We start from the raw sequence: 25,184 nt of genomic DNA on the forward strand, positions 1-25,184 counted from the left end.
CTTCAACTGCAAAGTTTCTGCTGGCCTGTTATGAAAAATAGATAAATCCATCTCGATGGGTGCCTCACATGAGGAAAAGCAGTTCTGAGCCCATCGTCGTAGAACGTTCTGAGAGCACGGCCAGGCCTGTGTCCACTTGTGTCCACTCTCTCAGACAGCAGCAGTGTGGACAGTGGTAAAGGGTGATTGGGGTTGTGTCCACTCTCTCAGACAGCAGCAGTGGTCTGGACAGTGGTGAAGGGTGATGGGGGTTGTGTCCACTCTCTCAGACAGCAGCAGTGTTGACAGTGGTGAAGGGTGATGGGGGTTGTGTCCACTCTCTCAGACAGCAGCAGTGGTCTGGACAGTGGTGAAGGGTGATGGGGGTTGTGTCCACTCTCTCAGACAGCAGCAGTGTTGACAGTGGTGAAGGGTGATGGGGGTTGTGTCCACTCTCTCAGACAGCAGCAGTGGTCTGGACAGTGGTGAAGGGTGATGGGGGTTGTGTCCACTCTCTCAGACAGCAGCAGTGTTGACAGTGGTGAAGGGTGATGGGGGTTGTGTCCACTCTCTCAGACAGCAGCAGTGTGGACCGTGGTGAAGGGTGACAGGGTCTGTGTCCGTTTTCTCAGACAGCAGTGTTGACAGTGGTGAAGGGTGATGGGGGTTGTGTCCACTCTCTCAGACAGCAGCGGTCTGGACAGTGGTGAAGGGTGATAAGATAAGATCACTTTATTGGCCATATACAATTTATTGCATTAAGAATTCGTCTTTGCACATACCCTAACTTGCTCTCCATGAGACACAGAGACACAGACAGAGAGAGATGCTTGTGGTCAGAGCGCAGGGTCAGCCCCAGGAGCAGCTTGGGTTAAGGGCCTTGCTCAGGGGCCCAGCGGAGTAGGATTCCCCTGCTGTCCATGGGATTTGAACCGGCAGCCTTCCAGCCACAGGCGCAGATCCTTAGCCACAGTGCAACTGCTCCGCCCCAGGGAATGATGGGGGTTGTTTCCACTCTCTCAGTCAGCAGCAGTGTGGACAGTGGTGATGGGTGATGGATGATGGATGTTGTGTCCACTCTCTCAGACAGCAGCAGTGTGGACAGTGGTGAGAATGATGGGGGTTGTGTCCACTCTCTCAGACAGCAGCAGTGTGGACAGAAGTGGGGGTGGCTGTAGAGTCAGACCGCTGGGGGCTCTTGCTCCTTTCACCTGCACTGACAACTGAATTCCTGCCGAGAGCTGTGGCAGGCAGGAGAATGCTTTTTGAAAGGTCAGCGCTGGCAGGTTTCAAACTGTGTTTCTCTGCTGCACCTGCGAGGCAGAAATGACCTTCCAGCTCTGACAGAGGTTGAGAGCTGGAGCCTCACAAGCCAATCGGTCTTCCTCTCTTTCTTTTGCTCCGCCCTCTTCTTCCTCGTCTTCGCCGCTGTTTATTTTGATCTCTTCTTCTCCGCTGTTGCCTGGGCTGTGCTGTGGGCAGAGGAAGTGGCGTGCAGATGATTTATCAGGCAGCAGGCGGTGTGATGGGAGAGACAGCTGTGGCTGCAGGGGGCACCACTGAGCAGACTCACACAGCACAGGAATGCAGGGAGTGCCGCAGGGCCAGAGCAGTGCTTGATGTTGATGCACAATGCTCTTTCCCACTATTTGCAGGCTGTGTTGCATGGGTTTTTCTTTGCTAAGACATTTAAAGTCCCTTTACAGAAGTCAGAACAGAGAAAATCTCTGCACTCCTCCTGTCTCTCCCCTTCTTGAGTCCCAGAACTCCAGTCTGCAGAGGGAACGTAGCTCTTCCTGAGGTGAGATGTCGCCAGTTCTCTCTGCATCAGTTTGTTCTTGTCCCAGAAGCTTAGGGGTAGGGTTAGGTTTGGAACAAACACTTGCACAGAAATGTTAGAGGTCTATTAGACAGAAGTGCCCTCCAGTCATAGAAACGGGGCTAGTGAGCTGAGGCTGACTCCCCATGCCCATGCCCAGGAGCTGAGCATCTGCACTCCCCTGGGACTGAGGGAACCGTGTCCCTCACATCCCTATCCGTCCACTTCCAAGCTGTCCGGGGGAATTCGTATGTATCTGAACTCTGGCACTATCATAGTTCCTCACATGTATCTGACTTGAAGCGCTGGAATGACATGCCCATTGTATTTTGGCATCACAGTAATTTTTTAGAGCCAGAATGCAGTTTCAGTATTCGCTGCTTTGTGGGTTTATAAGATTCAGCTGGACGAAAGGAATTAAAACTGACCTTTCGTGTTACATAAAGGCAAGATGTGTGAGAATCTGCTGGCAGTCCGAGAGCAGCTGAGAAGAGGATACTGATGTCTCTCCAGCTCTCCCTGAGCTCAGGAGTTCACAGTGCTAACTCCTGGTACTCAATCGGGGTCTGGCAGTCAGTGGTGCCACCTTATTACCATTGGCAGAAGCTCCCTATAAACAAACCTCATTCTGCCTGGCTTGAATAGTGATCGCCTCTGGTCAAGAACTGAAATCCCACAGCTAGAATGATCATTTCTATCCAGATGACACTCAACCTAAATCTGATACCTGGTTAGCTATCTCAGTTCTCTCTGAGTTCATTTCTGTCACCAAAGCTTTGATGGTGCAAAGTTTTCTATATCCTCAGTGTGAAAAGACTGAAGTCATGTTATTGAGTACCATCAGCTAGCAATGCAGTGGAGCCAGTGTGGGCCTGTGGTTAGAGCTGAGAGAGAGGGAGGCAGTGTGGGCCAGTGGGTAGAGCCCAGACAGAGGGAGGCAGTGTGGGCCTGTGGTTAGAGCTGAGAGAAGGAGGCAGTGTGGGCCAGTGGGTAGAGCCCAGACAGAGGGAGGCAGTGTGGGCCAGTGGGTAGAGCCCAGAGAGAGGGAGGCAGTGTGGGCCAGTGGGTAGAGCCCAGAGAGAGGGAGGCAGTGTGGGCCAGTGGGTAGAGCCCAGAGAGAGGGAGGCAGCGTGGGCCAGTGGGTAGAGCCCAGAGGAGAGGGAGGCAGTGTGGGCCAGTGGGTAGAGCTGAGAGAGGGAGGCAGTGTGGGCCAGTGGGTAGAGCCCAGAGAGAGGGAGGCAGTGTGGGCCAGTGGGTAGAGCCCAGAGAGAGGGAGGCAGTGTGGGCCAGTGGGTAGAGCCCAGAGAGAGGGAGGCAGTGTGGGCCAGTGGGTAGAGCCCAGAGAGAGGGAGGCAGTGTGGGCCAGTGGGTAGAGCTGAGAGAGGGAGGCAGTGTGGGCCAGTGGGTAGAGCTGAGAGAGGGAGGCAGTGTGGGCCAGTGGGTAGAGCCCAGAGAGAAGGAGGCAGTGTGGGCCAGTGGGTAGAGCCCGGAGAGAGGGAGGAAGTGTGGGCCAGTAGGTAGAGCCCAGAGAGAGGGAGGCAGTGTGGGCCAGTGGGTAGAGCCCAGAGAGAGAGAGGCAGTGTAGGCCAGTGGGTAGAGCCCAGAGAGAGGGAGGCGGTGTGGGCCAGTGGCTGGAGCCCAGAGAGAAGGAGGCAGTGTGGGCCAGTGGGTAGAGCCCAGAGAGAAGGAGGCAGTGTGGGCCAGTGGGTAGAACTGTTGGACGGACAGTCCTCTCTGTCTCCAAGTGCTGCATTAACTACAAGCACATTAAAAACACCCTGAAATGAATTATTTCCTCGTAGTTATTAAATTAAGTTTTTTAATTAAAATCTTTTAATGTCCTTATCCTGAGACCTGAAAACATGTGGCCCCGCTGTGCTCTGGGACTCGCCCTCTGTGGCAGAGGAGACAGACAGAGAGCTCACATGGCTAGCAGCAGGCTGGGTGCATGAGGGGACAGACCGCAGAGGTGTGAGAGCAGGCTGGTGTGGGTGCTGCTTGGATAGCCGCCTTCTCTGCACATCAACTCAGAAGCAAAACACCCCAGACGGCACATGGGGGGGGAGGGTGAGCTCTGTGATTGCTTTGTGATGGATGAGCAGTGGGAGAGACCGCAAAGATATTCGTCAATCCTTTTGCTGTCCTATTTACAGCTACCAATAAAAATAAAATGCATGTTAAATTGGCCATGAGGAAAAACATTAATGCTTTTTATAACTTAGATAATTTGCTTTTCTGTGCTTGGCTGTTGCCTGTTCTCAATAATTAGCCAGTCCCTCTGCCCCTGCTATCAGGGCCAGAGGGAGGGTGGGGGTAGGGGCAGGGTGAGAAGGGTGAGTCCTAGAATTATAATAATGTACTGTATAAAAAACGAATGAACTGAAAGGTGTTTCATTCATGTAAGAAGTATCTGCCAGTGATGAGGGATTATTGCTTTGGCAAAGCTGGGATATCCATCTGGTTTTCTGGCTGTATTTGAGAAAACTGAAGCTGAAATTGACAGGGTAGATGCTAATGGGGATGTACTGGGAGAAGGCAGAGGGGAAGGCGGGCCTGTACTGGGAGAAGGTGGAGTGTGGGGCTGGGCTGTACTGGGAGACGGGGGACTGGGGGCTGGGGCTGCACTGGGAGAATGGGAGTGTGGGGCAGGGCTGTACTGGGAGAAGGTGGAGTGCTGGGCTGTACTGGGAGAAGGGGAGTGGAGGTTGGAGCTGTACTGGGAGATGGCGGAGTGGAGAGCGGGGCTGTACTGGGAGAAGGAGGAGGGCGGAGCTGTACTGGGAGACGGGGGAGTGGAGAGTTGAGGGCGGTGGTCATCAGTAGTTAATTGATCCAAGAATGTCTTTCAGATATTTCTTGAAAGAAACCAGGATATCGACTTCAACAATAAGTCTGGGTAGCCTGCTTAATACTCCCACTCTTTGTGTAAAGACATGCCTCCTGTTCTTGTCCATGTCCACATCATTTCCGCTTGTGTTTCACTGTTCATTCTGAAGCTGTCCTCTGGACAGACTGCCTTTGTTTTTGAGGATTTTTAATACTTCTTTTATGTCCCTTCATAGTCCTTTCTTTTCAGGACTAAAAAGATTTAGTTCCTACATCCTGTCAGTGTAGCACATTCCCTTACACCCAGGAATAGATTTTCCACCTTTCTGGGTGATCAACATTTCAGGGCAATCTGCTCTTTCCAGGACCCTTTCAGTCTGGACTGCTCTTACCTGCAGCAGGCTGGCCTGCATGTGTCCGAAATGTGAGACTCCGGCAGGAGCAGTGACCTTTTCAACATGACACTGTCCTCAGCGATACAGTGAGAGGTAAAGAGGACGTGAGAAAACGGAGCGAACTGCAAAGGATGACGTCTGTCCCTGCTTCCTGTTTGCTTTAAGAATTCAGTTTTCTCTCTCTGACTCCGCATAGGGTCTTTTCCCTACCTTTTCCCTCGGGATATGTGACATACAGTACTGCAACTGTGCAGACTGCACAGGGATTCGGAATGAGCTTGTCCAGCTCCAGAGCCGAGAGGGAGCTGGGAAATCCAAGGCTCTGTTAGCTGAGAAATTGCACAGCAGCGCCTTCAATTCGAAGAAACACTTTCAAGTCATGTGGAAATGTCCAGATTTTTCACCAACACTTCTGCACCCTTGACATTAAGAGTGTATTTGCAAGTTGCCTGAATATCTGCGTAAGACAGGCTCCCAAATGTTCCTGTGTCTGTGTCTGCTCACTTCTATTGCAGTGAAGGAGCTGTGACACTCAGACCTTTCTGGCAAAATTATGTTGGAATTTATAAGTTTTGTCTGCACATTGCCTCTGTGCTGTGGATCAAGCTTCTGTTCCTAGCAGAGCTGCCTTGAAGACGGTGTCCTTCCTTATGGCTCTCTGTTTGATTTCCTCAGAACTACAGATGGCTTGAAATGTAGTTTAATCCCCCTCATTTTTAAATGATATAGTAAGACTGTTAACTGCAAAAGGCTTAAGGGTTTTTTCCTTAATCTGAAGCAGGTGCTATGTTATCAGCAAAGCCATAAGACTGATCTTACCTAAGGCACGTTTCTGCAGATTTGTCTGAACTCATTTTGCTATTAATAGTGACTAAGCAGCATGGAGAGCATGTTTGAAGCCTGAAATAAGATCCATGAAGGAGCAGCTGTGACTGCAGATCGCCATGTCCTCTTGTGTCGCGGTTAATTATCGAGAGCTGACAACTCGTTGAGCTGCAGTGTGAGCAGCAGGGCTGTGGCCTCAGCCATGAGCTCAGGAGGGCCTGGCACTGCCATCAGCCGCGTGGCACAGACACGGACCGGACACTCGTGCTGCCAGCGGTGCCAAGGAGGAAAGGGTTCAGGGAAACAGCCACTAGAAAGCAGGACTTCAAAGGAGCTAGAAGAGAAGATTCTTTTCAAGTTGAAGTTACTGCCTTTGCTCCCATCCTCTCTGTTTCAAATATATTTTTCGATAAAGTGCCTCACATCTCACAGATCTCCTGATGCCTTTATTTGTACTCCGTTGCCCAGTGATCCTGTGAAACATGTATCTGTGAACATACGGCGGGTCAGGCTCGGGCTCAGAGGAGAGGGACATCCTGTCATGCTTGTCTGGTTTAATAAGAGTCACACGCAGGACGCAATTCCCTAGATGTCCATGTGCAAGTTAATTGGTTACTTAAAAAGTTGTAAGTCATGTTTTCACTGTATGATAACTCTAACATTCCAATGGATCCAGCTTCTCTACAACGCACATCTCTCTATTCACATCTAACCTGAGAAAAATAGCACAATAAGGTTGTGCTACTAATTTCTATGCAGTGGGCTGCTTTGGGAATTGGGCTTTAGGTTGCTGCAGAAATGAGTGTTTTTCATGTAAATGATGAATGTACATAAATCTCACAGTTCATTCATTTTGATTCACAAGGTATCAGGGTTTAGTCTACAACTGAACTGAGTGCCTCTGTCCATTCCAAAACAAAATGTGCTTTCATTTATTAAAAACAAAAACTAAACCAAAGAAATAAAAAACAATAAAGCTGTAGATTGCTTTTGGAATATAAGCCTACAGGGAGTAAAAGTTGTAACAATTCATCACTCTCTTTCCTTGCTGTAACAGCATACAAAGTGCAAAATACACCTGGCAGATAGGCGTCGCTGCCAAAGGCTGTCTGTCCTGCTCTGTTTCCCTGTGTGAGGGTGTCCTCTCTCTCCTGGGGTGTCTGTCCCTCTCTGCTCCCCTGTGTGAGGGTGTCCTCTCTCTCCTGGGGTGTCTGTCCCTCTCTGCTCCCCTGTGTGAGGGTGCCCTCTCTCTCCTGGGGTGTCTGTCCCTCTCTGCCCCCCTGTGTGAGGATGTCCTCTATCTCCTGGGCTTTCTGTCTTGCTCTGCTCCCTTGTGTGAGGGTGAGGATACTCTTATGTAGAGATGAGATTGAAATAAAGTTTTACCAAAGCAATGGAAAGGTAAAAGTTTGGCGAAAGAGAGAAATATTCCAAAGAACATGAGCTCATCGTCAACTTCTTCCTGAGAGTGACACTGTCTTCCAGGAGTCACTTGCTCTGAATGAGCTTGGAAGCCAGGCAATACCGGGCCTGGGCAGTACTGGGATTCAAGACCTCTCGATAGCCTCTGCAAGTGTTGCTGATTTTGAACTTGAATTGCATATCCAGCGCCTCGGTTTGGTTGACAAACTAAGTGTAACGAACAGTTCTTTCCGGACCCTATGCGGACGACACAGTCCGACGGAGTGGGGAAACACTGGGGAAACGTCATGCAGGAAAACGGGGCTGAAGACAGAGGGGCGTGTCCAAGGTGCGCTGGTGCACGGGGGAGGCGTGGCCGAGGCGAACAATCCGAGAGAGTAGTCCTTTGGGAATATCCAAAACACAAGGGTAAGTCCAAAACCAGGAGATCCATCAGAACAAAGAATTAAAAAACCACGAAGACCGGGTCGGAACCGGCGGACAGGGAACGGGGAACGGGAACGGAGGTTAAAACCTTAACGGGACCAGGCGCTTCCAGGTCCCGGACTCGCACGATACGGAAATCAGATGCAGAGCCCGGAAGAGCGTCAGCGCCTGGCTTTTAAGGTGGGCTGGGAATAGGAAGCAGGTGCATAGAATACAGTCTTGAGTGAAAGGGCTGGAGCACCCTTAAGGAGAGGGAACTAATATCGTGACACTAAGGTCCTGACTTCTTGTTCATTAAAGACTTCTTGGTTCTTTTAGTTAGAGTAAGAGTGTTTACCCTGGTTTTCATCCTAAACTCCAGCTGACCTTCCTTAAATTCACCTGATGTACAGTAACAGTTTCCCACATTTCCACCCAGTCTGCTGTCAGAAGTGAGACCCCTCTAATATACTGTATGAAGCACTATGGGAAGCTTTGTGATACAAAGAATAATTATTGATCTTTATTACCTTTCTTTAAATATTGATGAACTTAACTGTTGCTTCTCCCAACACAAAGCTACATACAGTATAAACTCCAGAAAAAGCAAAGACAGGAAAGTACTGACAACACAAGGCACAGGAGTTGCTGAAGATGCAGAAGCTGTTTCTAACACGACACTTAATAGCTGTTTCCATGATCTAGCTTTCTTGCCTCGGGTTTAATGCCTTCATTTATGCAGCGTAGTAGTTTACTGATATTATGTTGAGTCTCCGTGTCAGTATCTCTGCTCACTCTCTTAGCTCTGCTGTTAAATAGAGAGAGAAAAGTAATAGAGAGACAGGCAGAGAAACAGAGCTGCAGCTCATGTTGTCTTTTTAGTTACTCTGTCCTGCAGTAGATGTGTATTTGTGAAGTAGAAAGGGAGATGGCAGGTTGTGAGTCAGGAAGCTCTTCGCAGTGATGTGTGAATAGGAGAGCGACCTGTATATTGTTTTTCTCAGTGTGACCTTTGCTAACTAAGTGTCATGAGTTAATATATTCCTGTTAACTACATGTTTTCATGCGAAAGATAATTGAGTAGTAAACAGGCTGTTGGAAAGGGCAGCCTCAGTGCAGTAGTGTAATGAGCTTCATCTTCATTTGCTCAAAGGGAAAGGAAATCTTTAGTGGGTCTGATGTGAAAAAGTCACTCAAAGGTCAGCAGATTCTGTCTGGAAGAGCTTGGGCTTGTACACAAAACTACTGTATTCTGGCACTCTGACACTGAGCTACTGAACACACTGCACCCCAGCACACTGACACTGAGCTACTGAGCACACTGCAGCCCAGCACTCTGACACTGAGCTACTGAACACACTGTAGCCCCACACTCTGACACTGAGCTACTGAACACACTGCAGCTCAGCACTCATACACTGAGCTACTGAGCACACTGCAGACTCACACTCTGACACTGAACTACTGAACACACTGTAGCCCTGCACTCTGACATTGAGCTACTGAACAAACTGCAGCCCCACACTCTGACAGTGAGCTACTGTACGCACCGCAGCCCAGCACTCTGACACTGAGCGACTGAACACACAGCACCCCACCACTCTGACACTGAGCTACTGAACACACTGCAGCCCAGCACTCTGACACTGAGCGACTGAACACACAGCACCCCACCACTCTGACACTGAGCTACTGAACACACTGCAGCCCAGCACTCTGACACTGAGTTACTGAACACACTGCAGCCCAGCACTCTGACACTGAGCTACTGAACACACTGTAGCCCCACACTCTGACACTGAGCTACTGAACACACTGTAGCCCCACACTCTGACACTGATCTACTGAACACACTGCAGCCCAGCACTCTGACACTGAGCTACTGAACACACTGTAGCCCCACACTCTGACACTGAGCTACTGAACACACTGCACCCCAGCACACTGACACTGAGCTACTGAGCACACTGCAACCCAGCACTCTGACACTGAGCTACTGAACACACTGCAGCCCAGCACTCTGACACTGAGTTACTGAACACACAGCACCCCACCACTCTGACACTGAGCTACTGAACACACTGCAGCCCAGCACTCTGACACTGAGCTACTGAACACACTGTAGCCCCACACTCTGACACTGAGCTACTGAACACACTGCACCCCAGCACACTGACACTGAGCTACTGAGCACACTGCAACCCAGCACTCTGACACTGAGCTACTGAACACACTTCAGCCCAGCACTCTGACACTGAGCTACTGAACACACTGCAGCCCAGCACTCTGACACTGAGCTACTGAACACACTGCAGCCCAGCACTCTGACAGTGAGCTACTGAACACAATGCAGCCCAGCACTCTGACACTGAGCTACAGAACACACCGCAGCCCAGTACTCTAAAAAGATGTACTGAACAAACGGAATCCCAGAACTCTAATACTAAGCTACTCAACACACTAGGTGTGAATTTTCCTGCTATTGCAAGGGTGTAACTGCAGGTATTGGCCACCCGATGCAGTTCTTAGCTGAATGATTGGATCAGGAAGGAGTGTGGGAAAGGTGATGTTATATGTCTTGGAGGTTACATTAAACTTTCCCACATGATGATGTGGTTCTTAACCCAAGTCAGAGAGGAGCAACTGATGCAGTCTTATTCTTGGTGTAAATTGAAATAATGCAATTACTATATTGCATTAGAATATGTTTATTGAAGATTTGTCCAAACTCCTAAACTTGGACTTTAATATAAATAATCTTGAAGACTAGAAAAGCTCTTGGCAGATAACAGCTTACGGACACAAGCGCAGGTTGTTTGTGCAGGTAACAAAAACAACCTATAAATAAAAATGGAAAACACTGACCTTGAAGAGGAAACTTAAAGAGGTGGAAAAGATTGGATTTTTATGCTGTCATAAAGAAGACAAACAAAATGTCAAGACGTATACAGTATTTAAACTGTAGAATTGAAATTAAGGATTGTTCTGTATAAATTGCAGTACAACCTCTTTTACAATATAGAGTACAATTTTTTATAAAAAGAAATGACTCTTTTCTGGGATTTTTCCAGAGAACAACCACTAGATACAGTCTTACAGGACTGCCCTGCACTGACGAGCTGAGGAACGGAACCTTTTTTAATCCCGAACAGAGAAGACTAAGCAGGGATCTGATTCAAGTATTCAATATCCTCAAAGGTACCCAGTAGCTTCCTTAGAATGTTTAGATTTCTACATAATGCTAATGTAGTACTAAACTGTAACGTAAAGCTAAACGGTAGTGTCCCCTAACAATTTTGAGATTCTGCGGCTGTTAACTACAGAGTTAAGAGAAGGAGGCTTTGGAGAATGTAGGACTTGTCCGGTGACTATCGATACCCAGAGGTGGAGATGTAGTCTTTTCACAGAGAGAACATTGTAATAACCTGCTAGTGCAGGAGTTTTAGATTGAAAAACTTTCCTCACATCCAGGTGCTCTGAATTTCTTTTTTCTTTTCCTAGACATTTCCTTTTTTTTTTTCTTTGGGGCCTCCCAGCCCCCTCCTCGTGATCTGTCCCTTTAAAAAGGTGGTAAAAAGGGTTTAAAAAGGATAAAAGGTGACCTATAAACCATATGTTATTGTGGAAACATGATCCCTCGCTTTCCTTTACCACTTTACTGTAAGTCAGTCGAGTGAGTAATTTGTAAGAAATAAGGCCAATCAACCTGTTAAATTTATTGAATAAGTTTAACGAATCCACTGTTCTCTGCAAACTGCTTCCTTAGTCACAGAACTTTTGCATCACTTTCCCGTCAGTCTCCACCGCTTTGTTGAATGGCTACTGAGTGTCGAGTTATTGGAGAATAAAAGCTTCCAGCCTTAAAGCTTCAAATCTTTGAGCTAAATATCAAACGCCTCTCGTCTCTGTCAGCGTGACAGAAATTGCTAGACAGCTAGTCTTCTGGTGCCTTTGAACAAAATCCTGTTGAATGCAGACACTGAAGATCTTAGAGGAGGCAGAACACAGGCGCTTTCAGCCCTGATTACTGTGTCTGCACCTGCACACAATTGCCACGCAGAAAGTGGTTTTCAGGCGGATCCCTGGCTAAATGCAGCAGAAGAAAAGCCGCCCGATTCCCAGGGAAGGTGTGGGTCAGGTCCTAGCGGGAATGTTGGGGCCAGGTCTGATGGCCTTCAGTATAGGAGGAATGAAACTAGCAGGTAATTACAGAACCTTCCTGAACGAAAAGTTACAGCAGTTACACAGTGAGACAGTTCACCATACAAGACAAGAGCAGCCCTGACCTCAGCCTCCTGGCTCTGTGTCAGGAGGACACTCAGAACTTCTGTCTTATTGAAGGAGGACCAAGCGGCCACTAGTGTCTCTCTTTAGTGTTTGTGAAGGAGCAAACCGTGGTTTATAAACCAATATGAGCAGGTGAGGTATGCCACTCAAGGTTAATTATTAAAGAATAATTCACTCACCTTGGCCAGGGTCAGTGTTATGGTCTTTCATGGGCTTGTTACAATGATCTGGCAGTTCTGAGAACAGACTGCTCAAGGTTTCAGGCCTCTAATCCTGAAACACTAATGACAGTGAGATAAGTAAATGTAAACCAGCAGAGCATGACCTAAAATAGTGACATGTGACCTCGAAACTGTCAAACTCATGTGGACCCAACACCATATGACAGAGTGTGGGCTTGTAGCCAGAAGCACAGGGGTCTCCCCTTCCACCTGCAGAGCTACCAACACCCATGGTTTGGTTAAGCACTAAGGCGGGAGAGTTGGGTGTTCTCTTGCATGTGTACTGTTGTCTATCCAAATGTCTCTACACATTAGATTACTAACAAAGCATTTTCACTGAGAGCACATAAAAAAATCCTAAAATTTTGTATTCTGTATCTGGTTCATCTACATTAACTTTGCAGTCTAGTGCAGATTCTCTGTGTTCTTCTAACAAGTTAAATCACAAAGTGCCTATCTGATGTTCTTCAGATTTGTCTGAGCTCATGGTGTTCTGCCAGGCCACACTGTGGACACTGCTCCCAGTACTTGCTCCCAGTTGAAGGATTTAAGATGGTGCTATTTACACAGAGCATGACTGAAGTAAAGGAGAGAGAATGAATTATGTACAGTGGCTGACTCCTGTGTCTGGACGTTCTTTTGACTTCACAGTGCAGCTCCATCCTCATTGTTCTGATATGGTTTCTAAATCTGTACTGTTGTTGGGTCTTTGATCTGCTGAAGCAGGTCTCTAAAATCTGCAGGAGGTAGATAGATATGGCATTTACTCATGTACATCCTGTAGGGAAGTACTGAAAAAATGAGTTTATTACTGAAACCTTCAGCTGAGATTCATCTGTAAAGGGGTGTAACTACCCCTTCAGCCTGGCACTACTGCACTCCCTGTGGCACAGTGGTGTCCCTTTAAAACAGAGAGGATCTTCATCTTCACAGGGCATTTTTAGAATCCCCTTATCGCATGACTTAAAGCAACCTAATGATATACAAGAAGGGGGGGTTGTGAATATAAGAGTGAACCAGTTGTATGAGCAGTAACAGTAATAGTAGTGAGCCCATGGAGTGTTGAGTCTACAGTATTAAGCGCTAAGCCTTCCTCAGGTGAGTGACACAACTGAAATGCTGTGTTTCTCCTTTCTGTTTCCAGTGTGGGATGTACTGTACTTGTTCCTTTGCAGCAAACATTCACCAAAGCAGCTCTCCATTCAAAGAGCAATAGTGTAATAGTTTAATTTCTGGCAGTAGAAGTTGGCAGGAGTCAAGCAGTAACAACAGTGAAGCAGCTGTAATAGCCTTGCCAGTAATTGGCCTCGTTAGTTTGTTCCTCTCGTGACATTCACTGCACAATCTCCTCCTTCAGGTACACTGAACTCACTGACAACATTTTGCTGCACAGCCACAGAGCTCTTCAAATCTGAGTGAGCGCTCCTAATCCAGTGCTGGTTTGCCAGCTCTATGGGTTCTCAAGTTGGCAGGAGAACGCCAGGGCTGTTTGGTCAGGATGCGATCAATTATCTTCACTGACAGACTCAGTGCAGACAATGCACCTGCCTGTCTCTCTGCGGATACAAGTCTGCCTCCCGTGGACCCCTGTATGAATACAGGTGATTAGATCTTCCTTTCAGGCACACATTGCTTGGCATCACCTTTTAAATCCCACTGTCCATCTACTTCCTCCTCATGGCCAGGGGGTTTTCCCTCCATCAGGTTGGCCTGAGCACATCAGTGCACGGCTACAGGCAAACTACCGGACGTCACTGAATTGTGGGGTGATGTCTACCGTGATTTGGTGCAGGAGAGCTCAGTACAGTGGAGCCCAGTTTATCGCAGGTGCCCAGTGGGAGAGGACCCCTGCAGTGGCAGGGCTGGTGCTAGAAAAGATGAAGCTGTAGCTTTCATCATCTCAAAAGAGTATTTTCAGTGACAATTATGCACAGAACAGCACCTGGCATGGATTCAGGCGAATACAAGGTCATTATGATGAAACAAAACCATTTACATAATTTGCTTTAACATTATGAGACTGTTTTAATTTCTTTCTCTATTTTATCATTTTATCAAATTAACTGCTTTACCAGAACCTGACATAGGCAAGGATATAAAAGTCATTTGTGGTTTCTGTTCCCACTTATACTGTACATGTACAACATCAAGAGTAAAACCAATCTTCTCTCAGTTGCATCCTCTGAATGTTTCAGCTCAGTGTTGATATACAGTGCCTTGCGAAAGTATTCGGCCCCCTTGAACTTTTCAACCTTTTGCCACATTTCAGGCTTCAAACATAAAGATATAAATTTTTTATTTTATGTGAAGAATCACCAACAAGTGGGACACAATTGTGAAGTGGAACGAAATCTATTGGATTTTTGAAACTTTTTTAACTAATAAAAAAATGAAAAGTGGGGCGTGCAAAATTATTCGGCCCCCTTGCGTTAATACTTTGTAGAGCCACCTTTTGCTGCGATTACAGCTGCAAGTCGCTTGGGGTATGTCTCTATCAGTTTTGCACATCGAGAGACTGAAATTCTTGCCCATTCTTCCTTGCAAAACAGCTCGAGCTCAGTGAGGTTGGATGGAGAGCGTTTGTGAACAGCAGTTTTCAGCTCTTTCCACAGATTCTCGATTGGATTCAGGTCTGGACTTTGACTTGGCCATTCAAACACCTGGATACGTTTATTTGTGAACCATTCCTTTGTAGATTTTGCTGTATGTTTGGGATCATTGTCTTGTTGGAAGATAAATCTCCGTCCCAGTTTCAGGTCTTTTGCAGACTCCAACAGGTTTTCATCCAGAATGGTCCTGTATTTGGCTGCATCCATCTTCCCCTCAATTTTAACCATCTTCCCTGTCCCTGCTGAAGAAAAGCAGGCCCAAACCATGATGCTGCCACCACCATGTTTGACAGTGGGGATGGTGTGTTGAGGGTGATGAGCTGTGTTGCTTTTACACCAAACATATCGTTTTGCATTGTGGGCAAAAAGTTCGATTTTGGTTTCATCTGACCAGAGCACCTGCTTGGAGCTTTGAAGGGAGGCAGTTTGAAACAGTGAAAGGACCCCTGAGGGTAAGAGAGAGTCAGGAATGGTGCTGAGCTGTGATTCAGAGGGTTGGCTTGGAAGACTGAGCTCCACAGCTTCTGTCCTGCCCATCTTTGCCCAGCAGCATGTCTCCCATTTCAACTACGAGGGCTGGATTCCTTCAAACAAGCTCTTCATAGAAGATTCTCCATGTAACATACAGTATTTCCATCTTACTCCAGTCTCTAAGGGAGAACTTTAAAACAGAGGGGTTTCACGTTGTTTCAAACATTTGTACATTTGAGAGATGAAAGTTTCAAAACTGTGATATACAGTACAGCAGTATTTGTCCGAAGGTCAGAAATTTAATTTTGTTAATTATCATTAATAAATGTTGATATGAAGACAAGGTTTCACTTCTGTACACAGATCAGGAGACATTCTGTAGGATCATTAGTTTATTCTAGACAGCTATATTGGCTTTTAAAATGTATATGGTCGTTAAAAGCATGCTGCTTTTGACTGTGCATGGAATACAAATAGAGCCATACCTGGAGCAGTTCTGTAGAAATTCAGAGTCAAGAGGGAGTTAAGCGAAAGAAGGCTCATGGAGAGAGACAGAATCAGAGAGCGCTGAGAACCGAGAGAGAGGTGTGTATGAGGATGGGTGTTTTGGTGTTTTGGTTGCAAATGTTTGAGTGTGAAAATCACAGGGAAAAAGGATCAAAGGCAGTGAGAACATACTGTATGACTATGAGCATATCGTGCTCCCATCTCTCTAATTCACACTAACGTCAAAATTAAGCTTCGCCAAAGCAGGTGAACATCAAGTGTTGTCACAGACCTGGATACTATGTCTCTCAGGCTGCTCATCTTTCTCTGTGGCTGGGTAAGCACGGCCCTGCTGACTGCAGGCAGCACCTGTCCGTTCCAGTGACGGCAATAGCACAGCACTCTTCCCAGGGTCGTGGCTCAACTTATTTTTCACTGAGAACTAACAAGCAAACTTGTTCAATGAGCACAACAAGCTTTTTTTTAACTCCAGAGCCAGTTTTCTCTGCTGTTTGTAACTGAATATAATGTCCATCTGCAGTTTACAAAGCTATTGTTATATATAGAATGTAGACTGATCCCTTTGGATATTGAACCCTTGTCACCAGATCCAAAAATGAGCACTGCACCTCCCTGACACAAGACCTCCCAGTGTGAGCACTGCACCTCCCTGACACAAGACCTCCCAGTGTGAGCACTGCACCTCCCTGACACAAGACCTCCCAGTGCGAGCACTGAACCTCCCTGACACAAGAACTCGCAGAGTGAGCACTGAACCTCCCTGACACAAGACTTACCAGTGCGAGCACTGAACCTCCCTGACACAAGACCTCCCAGTGCGAGCACTGAACCTCCCTGACACAAGAACTCGCAGAGTGAGCACTGAACCTCCCTGACACAAGAACTCGCAGAGTGAGCACTGAACCTCCCTGACACAAGACCTCCCAGTGCGAGCACTGAACCTCCCTGACACAAGACCTCCCAGTGCGAGCACTGAACCTCCCTGACACAAGACCTCCCAGTGCGAGCACTGAACCTCCCTGACAGAAGAACTCGCAGAGTGAGCACTGAACCTCCCTGACACAAGACCTCCCAGTGCGAGTACTGAACCTCCCTGACACAAGACCTCAGGGAAGTGTCCATTGCGCAGCCACCCCTTCTCTGCAGCTTGTCTCCATGATCACACTGTCCTACTCCAAGGCCAGCCTATGATTAGGGGGTTGCAGGTTCCAGTTCCAAACCCTGAGCAAATTAGATACCTACTGTAGATAACTTCTTCTATACTGCGCTTGTTAATAAAATATACATGTATTTATTTTCCGTTTTCCCACGCCCACATTGTCAAAGTCTAGATCTGCAGCCGTACAATTTTACTATTTCTTCATAGATCTGCAATAAATCTTGCTGTGGATAAAATCCCTTTAAAGAGAGCTGCATAAACTAGGAAAAGAATATATGAAATCTTTTTCTTTCTCTTTCTGTAAGGAATGATTAGACCCAGCCGTGTTCTTGCTGACGGTCGCTGTACCAACAGCACTTCTCATTATCTTACAGCTGTGCTGCTGCAGAACCTGCTCCTTCCGGCATATTGTTTCCCTTCCCTTCTCATATCCAGCTCTGTCCGCTGTTTCTGTGCAGCGTATTCAGTCTGTAGGCTGGCGCTAGTCTACAACTACAGGTAAAGAGGTGGAGGTCTTCATGTCCGCATGAGATCAGTGACTGACACCCTGGTGTGCAACTCAGGAGAGCCTTATACCTGTCATTGAATCCACCGTGTTAGTGCTGAAAATCACACTCTGCCCTGTTAAATCCTCAATACACGCCTCTGATCAACAGCACAGGCAGTCCTGCCTCTGGCAGTGTGGAGTCTCAGTGCCGGGGTGTCTGTGGCACATCACCTGGGGGAGATACACTCTTCAAACGTGCCGTCCCCTCTCCAGCCACACACACGGGCATTTAGTGTATCTCTGGCAAGTTACAGTACCTGCCAGATCCAGCCACTGAGCAGCCCAGCCGAGATCAGGACACCTCTGCCTGGGTACAAGGCTGGGGGCCGGATTAGCGAGCTTTAAGAAGCACTCAGACCTATCAGACCTGATAAGGAGAGAAGAGGGTAAGGATTTAAACATCGTTCCGTATCTTTGATGGAATTAGACCATGACGCTCATGTGATAAAAACTTGGGAATTCACAACACTAAGAAGACTGAAAGACCTCAGAGCAGCCCTGTGTTCTCCAGCCCTCTGCAGAAAGTTGAGCACAGGGGATGTGAAAAGATAAACAGCCTTTGGCAGAGAAGATTAGGACAACTATGGAGAGATCAGACAGTAATCCTCATACTGGATACTCCACCAACAACACTGGCTCAGACAAAGGTTTAAAATCACAGCTTGAGTGAAAGTAATCCGAAAATCTTCACTGCAACTGATTTTGAATTTAGAAAGCTCTTTCACAAGTATTCTAAAGTACATACAGTAGGTGCCAGGAGTCTTGGTATCCAAGCCAAGTTTTTCAGTGACAAGCGTCCATAAGAATGCTCCTGTGCTGATTGTGAATAGGTGCCTAGCACAGGGTCAGACCTGGTGTGCCCAGTGTGGGGTCTGTTCCCATGAGGTTGCTCATCACTGCAAGGCTGATGAGAAGTTACAAGAAAAAAAATCTGTTTTGGCAAGTTCCTTTCCAGCTGCAGACAAAGAGAAGAAACCTTAGCACTGAAGGTGAAAAACATTACTCTTCCAGTTTGCTTACTGTAGATGTGTTAGCACATTCAGTAGTGAAACAGTTCAAAAGTCTATTGCAATTACTGTACAGGCCATTACAATTTTGCAGTTCTGCTTCTTTTTAGAGATGGAAAAAATACAAGAGATCAATGCTTGGGAGGCTTGTAAATAAGAAGCTGTTCTGCTTTTTCTGCTTTCAGCACCATTTATTTGCTTAGCTAAGTGCACGGGCCTGCTCTCTCAATGTAGCATTATGGAGTTATCTATAATATACTTATTAGCTAGGTGTCTGCCCCGTCTTGAACAGTGTCTCATTATTTCCTTTGCTACTGTATCCAGGTGACTCCCATAACATTTAAGTTACACATTGCTGCAACAGCCTCTAATTCTGACATGTAGCTGTTACACAATCAGCATCCAAGACAGCAGTTTTGACTGGCTGTCTTCAGCAGGTATTTTGTCTTGAGTCTTGGTGCTCTGTCCTCTTGCAGGTTTTCACCATTGTCTTTTAGCTTCATTGTAATTTAACTGCTTCTTGCTGCCGTAGTGCAAGAGGGTGACCTCTCCACCCTCAGTTGAAATGGACACAGACAGCTCTTGCTGTAGGGAGCCTATGATTCCTACAGTATGTGTGAGGAATGTGAATTTTAGTACCGGGGGTCCGTGGCATCTTAATAATCTAATAATACTTTTTTCTAGATAATCTTGTAGTCTTGTTCTTTAACTTTTGACTCATAAAATATTAAATCTCAAATATCCAGGCACTAGGCCTTTGGAGAAATGCAAAGTCTGAATTGTTTAAGCATAGAAAACAGAGAGTAAGGATAGGAGGGGAACGCAAAACTGGCATGATGTAATAATGGAGTACCACAGGGTTCTATCCATCGGGTTTCTGATGCAGTTTGCAGAGGATTCAAAGTTAGGAACACTGGCAGGGATAACAGAAGCAGCAAGTTGAATTCAAAAACATGTTGACAAAATTCAAGACCGGCAAACACCTGGCAAATGACATTTAATGTAGAAATGTTCAAAGTGTTACTTACAGGTAGCAGAAACACAAACTATTGTGAAAGTGGAGCACACCTCCCACTGCCCTCCCTACACCGCAGCGTGTGGGAATGCGGAGCTACAGCACTTGAGGCTCATCAGGTCTGCTATTGAAGATCAACACGAGATCGCGGACGGGTTCAAGCTCTGAACCGGAACGTTTACGAGACAGCTACAGAAGGATTATTCTTTTCTTTAATATACAATCCTCTAGTACAACAAAGAACGATCACCCTTCCAGACACACACCGGCACACTGCTCACTCCCTGACCAAGGACAAGAAGTGCTCTGTCGGTGTTCAGGCAGTACCCTTTCGAACCCGACACTATTACACTATAGATAAAAAGATGGAAAGGCTGAATTTATAGAAGATACTTTTTAAAGGCTAAGGTGTTCAGGAGGATTTTAACTAGCAAATGAACTAGATTCATCCTCTGTTCTCATTCATCGTCATTCTTGTATCCTTTCAAAGCACACATCTGCCACCTGAAAGCGAACTTCGGGCTGCTTTTTCCTCGGTATGCGATAACTCCTCCTCTGTGACTGAGTCTGAACTTTTTCATCATCATCACCTCTGCCAGTACCTGTGGCCAGTTCCTCTCTAAGCCTCTTGTTTTAAAAATGGATGACAGGTTGGCTGGTTGTCAGTCAGAGAGACACAGAGAAGGAGAAGTACTGCAGCAGACAGAGCTGAGGAAGAGGGGGAGGAAGGGGAGGGATGGAGAGAAGGTAACGGGGGAGAGAGGCTGGAGCAGATCAGGCTCCCTGAGCAATTTTTCCCTTTTCAGTGCATTGTACTTGCTCTGGTTGTATTCATATTGATTTTATATGACTTTGTACTTTATGAGCTATAAAGAGAGTTTATGGGACATTACCCTCAGTAATCCCAGCTGCTCTGTTAATCGCGCACAGGCATTGCTCTGCTCTGATGGCCCCCTCCCCAGCAGGGCCCAGGAGTGCAGGTCCATCACCAGGGTGCAGTGCAGAGGCAGAAGGAGCAAGCAGCTCCTGTCCAACGGTCAGTGACTCTCCGCCTGAATGACGGGGGCTGATTGTGCGAGGTGGGGCTCTGAAGGAGGACACACTGGTGTTTGCGGCCCTCTTGTTAATGAAGGGCTGTGTCTAGGTGGCAAGGTTCTCCTGGTTCTCAGGTAGCTCTGGGGTTCTTGAGCGCAGGAAACTGCCTGTACACCTAATGGTTATTAATACTCATTAATGGCAATTATACTCCAGCTGTAAAAAAACATGACCTGAAGCACCTCATTAGTAAAATCATACTGTATCATACTGCTTGTTACTGGCTCAGAGCTGAGCACAAGGACAAGAGTGGTAGTTCAGACAGAGAGGTGGTGAGTCTGAAGTCATTACTATATTATTATACAACACAGTGCTCCTGGAACATAACAGCAGGATGACAGAATTAAACACCAGAATTATTTAACATTCACTGAGGGACGCTTGTCCGATCTCTGCTCAGACAGGGCCCTGGCCCTTCAGAATAATGAAGAGTAGGAGCTGAGCACTGAAACAGCAAGACCAGGCTGCGCAGGAGCTGAGCTTTCATCCCTGTCCCTGTATGTGCAAGAAGAGTGACCCTGTGAGCGTGTTGAATTTCTTCAGAAATATGAAAGGAAGTAAATTGCATACACTGTCTGAGAGCAGAGCTCAGGCAATATTGCCACATAATTTGAATGTATTGCTTTAATCGATAACAAAGTGAAATATACTGCTTTACATGGTGTCCCTGTGTTACAGGAAATTGAATTATTAGCAAGAAGTTGTATGTGATGTTTGATAACAGAAAAGCCACTTCAGGGAGATGAAAGTGATTCCTTTCACGATGTCCATGTCTCAGAGAGCTTGTTTTCCCACCAGAGGTCTCCTGTACCTGTCTGTGGGATTCCTGTAGGGCTGGGGGAAAGCCTGGCCCTCCTGCTGTCTCTCATCCCCTGCAGGGTGTCCCATTAGAACATGAAAGCAGCCACAGACAAGAGGCTTACATGCTTACATTACTAGCTAGTGGATCTAACGGTCTCATTGAGCTGTTTCCTGACAGAAGCCAGGGTATCGGCTTCATAACCCTGTATCTCTGTACCTCCTTTCTCCTGCCCTACAGTGCTTCAAAGGATAGGACTGGAGCTCCTCCACCAGCTGCTCACTGAAACTACAAGCACTTGTAACTTGTATCAAGGGTGGGCAGGAGGAAGAGTACAGAGGACTGGTCAGCAGCTTTGTAGAGTGGTGTGGGGAGAACCACCTGCAATTGAATGTAACAAGACGAAGGAGCTGGTGATAGATTTCAGGAGGAAAAGGGTCCAACCTCCTCCTGTCTACATCCATGGGAGTTGCGTAGAGATAGTGGACTCATACAAGTACCTGGGCGCTCACATTGATGATAGACTGGAATGATCTAAGAACACCAAGGCCATCTTAAAGAAGGGTCAGAACCGACTCTACTTCTTGAGGAGTCTCTGGTCCTTCAATGTGTGTAGTAAGATGCTCCATATGTTCTATCAGTCGGTTGCAGCGAGTGCCATTATCTACACGGTGGTGTGCTGGGGCTCTGGGATTAGAGCAGGGGATGCTAACAGGCTGAACAAGCTCATCAAAAGAGCAAGTTCAGTCATTGTCTTGTTCATAAACCCCTCATCTTAAGGACGCTCCAGTCCTTCCTTTTTTTTTACTTATCTCCCACACCTGCTCCCTGTTCCAGCCCCCTTTTCAGTTCCCCTTAAAAGTCAGACGCCTACTCTGTTCTGGGCTCTGCATTGGTTTCCGTACCAGGTGAGTCTGGGACCTGGAAGCACCTGGTCCCGTCAAGTTTTTAGTTTCTGTTCCTGTTCCCGTCTACATGCCTGTCCTGATCCGGTTCCTGTTTTTAATCCTGTTTGTCTTGGATGGACCGCCCGGCCTTGGACTTTTGTTTTGTCTCAGATTCCCCCTTGTACTCACTTCTGGACTGTTTGCCTCGGCCACACCTCCCCAAACACATGCGCACCATGGACACGCCCCCCGTTTTCATTCCCGACTCCCGGATGCTTTTTCCCCCATGTTTTCCTCACTCTAGCCCGGATTGTGTCGTCTTCATAGGGTCCTGAAAGAACACTTCCATTACAGTCATTGGATCTGGCCTGGACCCCTGGAGGTAGTGGCTGAGAGGAGAATGGTGTCCAAACTAGAGGCCATCATGGACAACGTCTCCCATCCCCTCTATGACATGCTTGTGGAAATTAAAAGCACGTTCAGCAATAGGCTGATCCAACCACAGTGCGACAGGGAGCACTACAGGAGGTCATTCTTGCCTTCTGTCATAAGACTGTACAACGCATCCACTTTGTGACTGGGCAGGGGCAACATTGACATTGACCTGTTTTTGGACAGAACATTAAACTGTCTGCTACATCTGGCCTTCCAGTTTATACATTTACATTTATATTTATACTAACAGTATGTTGTGCAATACAACTTTTTGTGTACTATTCTTGTTTGTTCTCTGTGTGTTCTGGGCTGTGAGTAACTCTTCTTAGTGCACTTCTCACAGTACTGATTGTATTGTATGTATTGTATTATTATTATTGTATCATTCGTTACACTGTGCTGTGTTGACTGTGTTAAGCTGCTGTTGCACTGCAATTTCCCTCACGGGATCAAGAAAGTACAGTATCTATCTAATCCAACAATCAGCACAGCACATGCACAGCGGTCCCCGACAGGTTGACATCCGTATCCCTTGTCTGAGAACCCTAATTGTATCATAGCTTCTTCTGAGCTGATGCGTGCAAGCCTGGGACAAGCCTGTCTGTGGGAGAGGAAGGTGTGTCAGCAGCGCGCGCCACTGCTCATTACTGGGCTCTGACTCTCGATAGCGTGACTGATGCCTTTCAAACACCTTACACTTATCCTTCCACTACCTGTGGTTAATGAGCGGCTTAGTTAGCATGCTGTACTGCAGGCTGAGAGAGAGACAGCAGTGTTGAGTGCTGTGCAGCGGTAGAGTCTGAGGCTGACGTAGCCAGCTTATTTCAGGATATCAAAGACCTTCTTTAAGCCTTCCCCTTGTTTTACAGATCAAAGTGTTTCTTATCTCCTAACCCTTCTCTGCAGCCAGCCTTTGAAACTGGGAATGATTCTGACTGGTTTCTAGTGACCTCATACAAGCTTGTGATATCAACAGCCTCTAGGCCAGCTGTCAGCGGGCACCCATTCCTGCTGCTCTGTTAATCCAGCCTTGACGTCTGTGCCTCCAGTGCATCTACAGCCTGTACAGTACATCTCATGGACTCATTAAGAACCGCATTGCTCGCCATCATCTGCAGACCTTGCCAGCTCCATGTATTGATTCCCACCTCACAGAAACTGAAACACATGATTTACATACAGGGGAGTCGAATTCCCAGACACGTTTGTTCTGGGCAGATATAACCGGCAAAACGTGACCAGAATATCCCTGTGGCATAAAGGAACCTGCAATGAACCTGCCCAGTGATGAATCACTGGGAAAGCTGTTCTAAAGCTTGCTTGTACATCGTATTAGCAGCCCGGAGATGGGTGAGAGGCGACATGGGTACAGGAGGATAGTTAACCTGTTCCAGAGGATTGAGTGATGAGGGAGATGATAATGGGACTGACAGCTGCTCTGCACAGTTCCCCAAGGTCGCTGGAAGACAATATTAGCACAGCTTGGATTCTCCCTCTGGCTGTGTATATAAGACATGCCAGCACACCCCCCTCTTTCTGTCCTTCACTCTCTCTCTTTCCCTGTTTACTATCAGGCCTCGGTGAGGAAGCAGTGAGAGTCTGTGTTGCCTGCACACTATTGCCCTTGGTGAGTTTCACTGCTCAGTTTCTACTGGAACAGACAGCACCTTCACTGAGAAGCACCACTGTGATGTAGCAGCCAGGATCCCTGTCCAGGGAATAATGAAGCTCAGCTGAGATCCTACTAGATGAATAAATTTTGTAACAACAGGAGTTTGTCCTTTTCCAAATTAGGTAGACTTTGGCCCAGATTAATTAAGAATTTCCAACAACTTGCCAAATGCAAAGCACTCATCCCATGCTTTCTGACAGTATCGTGTGTAATAATCATGCCTCTCCTACCCACTGCCGGATCTAGGGTTTGCAATGTATCACTTGGCCCTCAGAATGTCTTCTGTTTTTACTTCTTAGCCTCCTTTATGAAATGGAAATCACAGACAATATCTATTGTACATACAGTGAATGCGAAACAGATTGGTTGTAGATAGCATCAACCTGCTCCCCGTCACCAGTGGAGTAGAAATATTCAGGACAAACAGAACACAAATACAGAGCCCTCCCTTATCCCCCCTTGTCACTGTTAACATTCAGATCATATATAGGCATCACTGAATTAATGAGAGTGACAAAAATGTTATATTTTTAATTTTTTGTTGTATTCTTTTCTTTAATTATTTAACTTCTGGTGATTCATCGAGCATTAACCCTGTCTAATTGGTGCGTGCAACCAGAAGCCATGTCATCTGATGAGCAAGGAATCCTGCAGGTGGCGCAGAAAGGAGTTGGACACAGCCCTACCTGTAGATGATACAGGCACAGTCTCGGCAGGTCCCACAGTTTTCGATGTCCTGTCCTGTCCTGTAGGAGTGTCTCCTGAAACAGACAGACACAGCTTTATCAGACAGAAGACCAGA

The 25,184-nt window shown here is 46.9% G+C and overlaps 2 protein-coding genes across 3 annotated transcripts in view; one reads left to right on the forward strand and one right to left on the reverse strand.

The window, feature by feature from the left end:
* Positions 1–25,184, forward strand: part of LOC102698393 (dedicator of cytokinesis protein 2-like) — a 257,475-nt gene that overhangs the window by 99,312 nt on the left and 132,979 nt on the right. The gene's annotated exons all lie outside the window — the stretch shown is intronic.
* Positions 1–25,184, reverse strand: part of LOC107079089 (INSYN2B protein) — an 81,577-nt gene that overhangs the window by 5,897 nt on the left and 50,496 nt on the right. Inside the window, exon 3 of the mRNA XM_015360851.2 lies at positions 25,069–25,143. Coding sequence (XP_015216337.2) covers positions 25,069–25,143 — 75 coding nt within the window. The remainder of the gene's footprint in view (positions 1–25,068; positions 25,144–25,184) is intronic.

Source organism: Lepisosteus oculatus, chromosome 3 (genome assembly GCF_040954835.1).
Source record: "Lepisosteus oculatus isolate fLepOcu1 chromosome 3, fLepOcu1.hap2, whole genome shotgun sequence".
Taxonomy (NCBI): Eukaryota; Metazoa; Chordata; class Actinopteri; order Semionotiformes; family Lepisosteidae; genus Lepisosteus; species Lepisosteus oculatus.